The following is an 8,467-nucleotide window of genomic DNA, read 5'->3' as shown; positions in this document are numbered from 1 at the left end:
TAAAACGTGAAAAAAACTTTATCTCACAGATCACCTGATGTTATTCATTCTAACCAATTCGACTGGAGGTCTGAACTTGAACTACTAATATGACATCCTTAATAACATATAACAAATTTGAATTTTAAGAATGGCGCGTGATTTGAATTATTTCATACCGCTACCTTACAACTAATAAACTTCCAAATTTAGGTTTTTTTTATAATGTTCCTCAAAATGACACATTTTCAAGATATAGTATCTCACAATATAAAGTTTTAAATACTATTATGAAACAAATTATAAATTTGGTAATTTATTAATTGTAATCTTGTTAATAGAAAAATATTAAGGTTATTGTAGGCGCACTTTTCTCCTTATTAAAGTGAAATGTACACAAATCAGGTTTTGGAAGAAATATGATAATTCTTCAATTATAATAATAATCTAAACAAAACGTGTTATTATTTATTAATAACGTGATAATAAAACTTGAGGAAAATATATATATTTAAACAAAATATTGCATACAAAAATAGCCAATTAAAATATTACATAATGAGAAATTAGACTCATTTTGATAAATTTCATCACTTGAACTTCAAAATACATCGCTTTTAGTTAATTTAGTATTGTTTATGGCCAGCAGCCATCTATTAAAACATTTCAAGTCATTAAGACGATTTTGGAACAAATGCATCACATTAATAGATTCTCAATGTTATACACAACATTTCGTGAGCCACTTTGAAAAATTAACCACAACTAAACTATAGACAATAGAAAGGACACAAAAACCCGAGCACAACGATAATGAATCATCAAGAGAAACTTTATAATGTATACCAACATTAAATTATTCAGTTTTGTGTCAAATTGACCTACTATATATATATATATATATATATATATATATATATATATATATATATATATATATATATATATATATATATATATAGTTGTGCTTGCAGATCTATCTAGGGCTCTAAACTGTAACTACAAAAATGATTCAACCTTGGGTCATTTATATGAAACGTCATGAAATAGGTGGTGAGTACATATATGTAATACTTCTATATGGACAATTTCTATAAGTGGAAGCTGTTCCGACTAATGAAGACGGATTGGCAATGATTCCTCTATTCTCCGAGGTTCAAACTCGGTTCTGTGCATCCTCAGCATGCGCAGTATAAAGTGTCGCAAACGAGAGAGAAAATGAATTGTCGCACCGTAACGTAGAGACGTATCAACTGTCCATATAGAATTATTACATATATGGGTTTGTGGTATATCTGTAGTTTAAGATGACGTATGAAGCTTAAACTTGACTTGTGAAATTCGCGTAAATTACGAAGTGGGCTACATCTATTAATTTTGTTTTAAACTTCAATATAGGTGAGCAACAAAGCCAGAATACGAACTAATTTTATTATTTTATAAACATTAGGAAATGGTATTTGAAATTTTAGTCTAAATAGTAAAATAATATACCTGTTTAAAGTTCTGTGAGCTCTAAATGCTACGCGAATCTTCCTACACAGAAGAGGCGCAATATGCATGAATTAGAATGAACGAAGTGTAAGGTCGGGATCATTAAAACAACTTTTTTACATCACGTACATTTTAATAATAATCAATTATCTCTGTACTAGCTTATAATATGTCGCGAATATTGTCGCAAACGTTGGACGCATCGTGTAGTACCGGCTTAAGTACTCCAAATTAATTGAGAAAATAATAAATGTATGAGTTAACTGAATCATCCTCTTTAAAATGTTAATGCAATATGTTATATCTGCTTAAAGTTATATTTAATAGTTTGATGAACTTAAACTATTATAGAAGCAGGTTGGAGGGATCCAAAATAATAGAGAAATAGATGAAATAGTAGACATTCCCATTCATTAAAGCCCAGAGGTTGAAAAGGTTTGGCCACATTCAAAGAATGGAGGAAAAGCGGGTAGACCCCGTATTAGATCAAGTTCACAAATACTTACAAACATTGAATAAAAGAGGATGAGGAAATTTGGTGAAGAACAGATCAGTTTGAAGGCGAATTTTCGATGAAGTACAGGCTCACACTGAGGCCAAATTGAAACAAATAATACTGCACTAGATAGGATTGAAAAAAAATTGCTTAAATGGTTCAGGTACCTTATGAAAATGTATGCAGATGGATGGCCTCAAGATAATATTCCAGTGGATACAACCTAACAACCGAAAAAAAGAAGACCGCAAAGATTGTGAAGTAATTTGGTATTCTATCAAAAAAATTGCAACAAACTGCTGAAGACTTTTTTTACAGAGATATCACCAATGAAAACTGCAAGACTGTGGCTGCTGTATATTTTCAGATAATTCTAATAACAAAACATTGTGTAACAACAAAATTAAGCCAATAGAAGAATTCTGAGGTACTTTTATTAAAGTTTCAGTCAATAAACAAATTTTGAGCGAATTTTGCTGGTTAGTGTAGTTTATATTGTATCTAAGCTGGAGAGAAAAAAAAAAAGAAAAGAAAACAGTAGAGATTTTACTAAAATGGATGTGAATAGTACAAAAAAAAATAAATAATAGATTTAAATTTGTTGAAATATCCCTAATAATAATACAAAATTAAGAATCATCAAATGTCATTCTTCCAACTCCATGATTTTTAATATAACGTCTATATTGTTTATATTTATTACTTTCAGCCATTTGCCTTTTGGTGTTTTCTTCTTCTTGTTTATACCATTCATTGAACTTTTCTCTTATCCATAATTCTTGATCTAAAAATTCCTGCTTTTTGTCATCTTCTTGACTATTGAATTGATGTTCACTCATTTTCATAAATTTTCTTATAATATACAATTTTTCTTCATCATTGTATTCTTGTTTCAGTACTGTGTGTCTCCAAAACCAAGATAAATTCCAATAAATATACTTAGTAATTGTGTATGGAAGCATAATTAACTGAATCCAAAGAATATCCATTATGGTCGGTTTTGCATAAGCTCCTTTTATATCCATTTTATCTTCTATTACCCTTTTAATTATTCCTTCTGTTTCTTCTTTTGATTCTTTTTTACTTTTTCGAGCTTTCTTATCATGAAGCAAAAGTCCGTCTTCTTTAGCAATTTCTAAAGCTTTATTTCTATACTTTGGCACCGTCATGAAATACTTAATGGCAGTATCATATCTCTGCCATCCACTGTAATATTGTATTGCTGATATTATTGAAATTGTAACAATTAAAACAATTCGAACATCTACCTTAGGAGCTACTCTTCTTCGGTAATACCTGGAACAATTTAAAAGAATCTGTTATGAAACTAAACTAATTAACATAAAAATACATGGGTATATGTTACAATTATTTCTTTCTTCCACTTTAATACAAAATTTTGATAAAAACTTGTATCACTAGAAGTCAATTTGGTTCCATATTAGATGTACATTTTCCACCAATATTTTTTAGATAAATAGTAGGAAAATTTAAAAACAAAAATACTTGGGTTAGAGTTCTCAATTTCTTCTACACTATACTTAGTTTGGTTTTAAATATTTCTGGAAATATGTACTGGTAATTTTGATTTTGATATCAGCATAAATACTATATTTCAAACTGTAGAAATATTTAGTCTTCTTGCTCAAGCATAAAATAACTACATAACACTAGTTGCTTTGTGAACTGTTCATCCATAAAATAGGTGATATTATACAATAACAAATGAAGCAAAGAAATTAGTCATTGAATAACAATACCCGTTCCTTTTTTCTCATAATATACCTTATTTACTATAATTAAATACCCTAACCAATTCTATTTTGAAACTTCTCGTGAGTGATTAAAAAAATGGTATTATTTGTTAGTAACGTGAAGAACATAAATATTACCTATAATAATGGGCGTAATACTCATCGGGATTATCCAACATATAATCATAATCGGTACGAGTTTCTTCATCTTTCAAGATTTCATAGGCATTTGCTATTATTTTGAATCGTTCCTCCGCCTTCTCCTTGGCCTCTGGTGTTCTATGAAGATCAGGATGATACTGCTTTGCCAGTTTTCGGTAATTTTTGGATATTTCACTTTTCGTTGCCTCTCTTGTGATTTCAAGTACATCATAACAATTTTCTTTACCACAATATATCCCTTCCAATAATTGAGCACTTGTAGAAAATATGGAAATGAATAATAATGAAGTTATCGCTATTAAGTATTGGAGCATATTAATTTTAAAATTATATCTAACAGGTTATTTGAAATATTTAACAGCCACGTTCAAAATATCAGTACAATTTGTCATGTATTTGACAACTATTAAACTTAACCTTAAAAATGTTTTTAAAATCTACTTCTTTTTTAACTGTGAAAATTATCTACAGTAGAGTGAAAGAATAAACTACTGAAACATTCTACTTAAACAACTTTTTATATATATTTCAACTTAACTTATGTAACGAATATTTTATCCATTACCACTATTTCATACTCTGTGATTCTGATTGTATCATTCGTGATATCACAGATTATCGGTCAATTATACTAAATTAATAGTTTAAAAAGTGATTTGGCTTTAGCGAATTGTCGCCTGTGAATATTACAAAAAGAAGATTGGTGTATTTAGAGAATGAATGATTAATTTTTATGCACTTGCTAAAAGTACCTCACTAATATTTGTTTTTTAAGGAAAATAAACTGTAAAATTTGATCATTTCATATAGCCGAAGGAGTGATAACTATGAGTCATACTCGATAGTATTCGCAACTGTGGACAGTTAAATTAAAATACATGAATTTTAACTTGGTTGAGTGGACCATTTACGGATTAAGCCCACAACCACAGTGAAGAAGAAGATTTATGTATTTTATACTGTACCGAATGTTGAGCATACTTTTATACAATTCGAATTATCTGCTCGTTTATATTTGATAAGATATCATTTACGAAACGTATAAATATGAGTAGATATGCTGATGAAAATCAAGAAAACACTATGAGACGAAATCCTCAACAACGGAAATTGGTGTATAGAAATCTTTTAACTAAACTAGAAGGAATTGGTATGTTGTAGATTTTTGAGAAACGTTCATCTAATATTTATTTAATAGTTCTTGGTTCAATACAATATAATTGTAAAAAAAATTAGCACTTGAAAGGTAACTTTGAAATTATCTTGATATGTTTTATTTTGTCATCATTTTTTCATTATTTAGAAGAAACAGAGGATGTAGGTCTCAACACAGTGAATGAATTAGGAAATGTATTAAGAGAGGCAAATGCTTTGGATACAGAATGGAATATTGATGATAGAGTAGAGCATGCAGATGAAACTTATTTAGATTGCCTAGTATTGTCTTCAGCTAGTTCTGTTTTAAAGAAATGTATACATGCTGTTGATGTGTTTACTTCTACATATGATCCATCAGAATATTCCTCTCACATAGTAAGTATATTTAGAATATAAATATATAAAATAGTGTTTATCATATTGAAGATAAGGTGGGTTTAATTATCTAAATCTTAATTTTTCTGAAATATTTTTATGTGTTGGCATGTTAACAATGTTGAAACTTATGTCATTCACTGCATTCTTAAAATTAATTATGGATGGTATTGTGGGCTGAAGACTCAAAATAAAACTGTCTTAAGAGTTTTTTAAATTATCATTATTTTGATTCTTCATTTGATCTTTATCAAAGCATTTTAAATTATTACACATCCATAAAAAGTCTGATAAATGTATCTTTACAAGTGAATTATCTCTATTTGTAATTTCATATTAAGAAGGATAATAACTTCAAGAATGACATCTTTCTTTCAACCAATAAAAAATTAATGAATAAGAAATGAAGCATTGAAATCATATTATTATCTTTGCATTCACCTGTGATTATCAGAAGTACAGATACCCAATCATCTGAAACCTTATGCCAAATGTATACAGAATTAAATGTACCCAAAAACTTTGATTAAGCACTCTTAAAATATACAATATTCAATAGGTTCAAATGACAGTACATAATTGTGAAAGCAACTAAATATTTTTGAAGAATAATAAAAATGTGGCCACATCTTGGAATAAAACTGGCTTTTAGTAACAGTGTTATGAAGCAAAAAAATTTAAAAAATTATGTATTACCAATGGAGTCACAGTAATGATCTAATTGTAATATACAGCAAAGTTGAGGTGGTTTTAGTGATTCAAAATACCCCTAAAAATTTTATGTGCTATATAAATTTCGATTTTTTGAGTTATAATATGCTCTTATGAGTTATGTATCCATTTTCATTATGAAATGTTAAATGATTGATGAAATATTGGAAAAAATTCATGTTAATTTTGTACTTTCCACTTTTTGTATGTGCTCACTTACTTTTGTATGTGAAAAATATTGATTTATTTATCTTGAAGCATAATTACCGAAAAGCATTGTCAAAATAATTGAAAATGAAAAGTTTGCATTGCATATAGCATTGTTTGTGAATGAACCAGAAACAATGAGACTCATTTCAACTTGCAATCCCTCTATTCTATGTAGAATTTGTCTAATGTTTATGAAAATTCGGAATTTTTGTTTTTCAAAATTCTAGATAAACAGTATTAAAGAAGATGTGGAACTTAGACCTCCAGATTTACTAAAACTGCTGGACAGTGCTAGAAAGATAATTCCAAAAGTGCCTCAATACACATATGTATATGGAACATATGATTTAGACAAATTACCTGAACCAAAGCCACAAAAAGAGAGATTGAAAATAGTTAAAGAAAAGGTACAAAAAAAAGAACCTGAAAAGCTTATAAATCTGAATAAAGAAGAAGAAGCTATAGAAGATATAGTTAAAATATTATTTGATGTCTTATCCTTGAAATATCAAGAAAACAATGAACAACCAATAAATTATTATGATTATATCATTGATACAGAAGATTTTGCCAACACTGTGGAAAATATGTTTTACTTTTCATTTTTAGTTAGAGATGGGAGGGCAAGTATAGATTTAAGTAAGTTTCACTAAGTTATTTCATAATGACATATTATTAAAGAAAGTTTATTGATTTTTCAGTCAAAAAATTATATTTTCATTTTGATACACTGGATGTAACAAACATTAAACAAAGTCAATCGAATTTGTGTAAGTTTATTGATGAGTACAACAATGATTAGTTAAATCTTAGTTATTCTTGAAAAAAAAATTGTACTCAGAATATAACGTTGGAAAACTGATATCGACCACTTTGGGAGACCCGCTAAGATATTTGACTTCAAATTGAAATTACTCCCAAATCTTTTTTCTTTTCGCGAGATTTGTTGAGAGATAAATTTAAAATGTCTTGTATTAGAACAAAACTCAGTTTTTAAGGACATATTATTAAAGGCTAAGCTATAATAAATTATTATTTAATAAAGAATAAAAATTATTCTTTTTCCAAACCTGTTGCTTCTGTGAAAAAAAAATGTTTTAAACAAAGAAGTATTTTGATAAATAATTTAATAAAACTGAATGTCTAAAAAACCGTTTGCTAATAAATAAGTTAAGGGTTCTTAACTTCACCCCCTTAAAATGGAAATAATGAAAAATAACCAATGATTAGACATTTGTAATTGCAAGGAATTCACCATATTTCAATGTATCATTTCACTTAAATAAAAGAAAAATACGAAAAACTCAATTTTACTCACCAAATATAGCGGTGACATCTCTGGAGTGGGTGGGTTGAGGAAATGTTTTATATCTCAATTCATATACATGAAATTACCTTTTGAATGTTATCACATCGATTTAGAAAGTCAAGAAAAGTTACAATTCTATTATGTAAATGTATAAATTGTTTATATTCTAGATAGTAAGGGTGACCCAGTTATCAAACCAGTAAAAAAGAGGACATTGAAGGAGTTTAGGAAAGAAGGAGGAGTTAATCCACAAATTATTAGTCAAATAACCATGGATCAATGGAGGGTAAGATTTTTTTAATATTTAATTCAACGTTTAAACCTAAACGCACCAATCTTTGAATATCTAAACTGACTGGGCTAATCAGAACATCCTTAAATTTTTATTTTTAGAAAATCAACAAACCTGGATACCTACAACAACATAAGAAGAACCCATGCTGATAAAATATATGTTATTTTATACAAATATATTATTTTTATGTTAATGGTTTTTTTTAAATAAATTTTTTTATTGCATGCGTTAAACTATTTTACAGATCATGATTCACTATCAAGATGGTATTACCAGAGAATTAGTTGTAAAAATGGAATTTATAAACTAGGAACAATAAATTATTGGTATTGTACCCAATGGGGAAAAAAGAAGAGAGCTAGGCGTTATCTCAAAAATTTGATTTTACCAATAAAATGGTGAAGAAGAATGATCGCCACCGTATTCTTGAAAACTGAACACACCGTTATCTACTGATATATTCACAATTACACTATTTTAAAATACTACTTGCTTATAAAATTACGTGATATATAAATAAAATA

General features: G+C 28.1%; 2 protein-coding genes across 2 annotated transcripts; one reads left to right on the top strand and one right to left on the bottom strand.

Moving 5' to 3' along the window:
- Window positions 1-1,585: 1,585 nt before the first annotated feature.
- On the bottom strand, window positions 1,586-4,549 carry LOC130901710 (dnaJ homolog subfamily C member 25 homolog). The gene is made up of 2 exons (XM_057813251.1): window positions 3,862-4,549; window positions 1,586-3,265 (listed from the first exon to the last, which is right to left on the bottom strand). The coding sequence occupies exons 1-2, from the start codon at window positions 4,197-4,199 to the stop codon at window positions 2,599-2,601; spliced, it is 1,005 nt and encodes a 334-aa protein (XP_057669234.1). The 5' UTR covers window positions 4,200-4,549; the 3' UTR covers window positions 1,586-2,598.
- A 21-nt stretch (window positions 4,550-4,570) lies between these two features.
- Window positions 4,571-8,169, top strand: LOC130901711 (EP300-interacting inhibitor of differentiation 3). Its single transcript, XM_057813253.1, has 5 exons — window positions 4,571-5,035; window positions 5,189-5,418; window positions 6,567-6,978; window positions 7,819-7,934; window positions 8,042-8,169. The coding sequence occupies exons 1-5, from the start codon at window positions 4,933-4,935 to the stop codon at window positions 8,090-8,092; spliced, it is 912 nt and encodes a 303-aa protein (XP_057669236.1). The 5' UTR covers window positions 4,571-4,932; the 3' UTR covers window positions 8,093-8,169.
- The last annotated feature ends 298 nt before the right edge of the window (window positions 8,170-8,467 follow it).

Source organism: Diorhabda carinulata, chromosome X, assembly GCF_026250575.1.
Source record: "Diorhabda carinulata isolate Delta chromosome X, icDioCari1.1, whole genome shotgun sequence".
NCBI classification, from domain to species: domain Eukaryota; kingdom Metazoa; phylum Arthropoda; class Insecta; order Coleoptera; family Chrysomelidae; genus Diorhabda; species Diorhabda carinulata.
The sequence above is the reverse complement of the archived record's forward strand: the minus strand, read 5'-3'. Positions and strand labels throughout refer to the sequence as shown.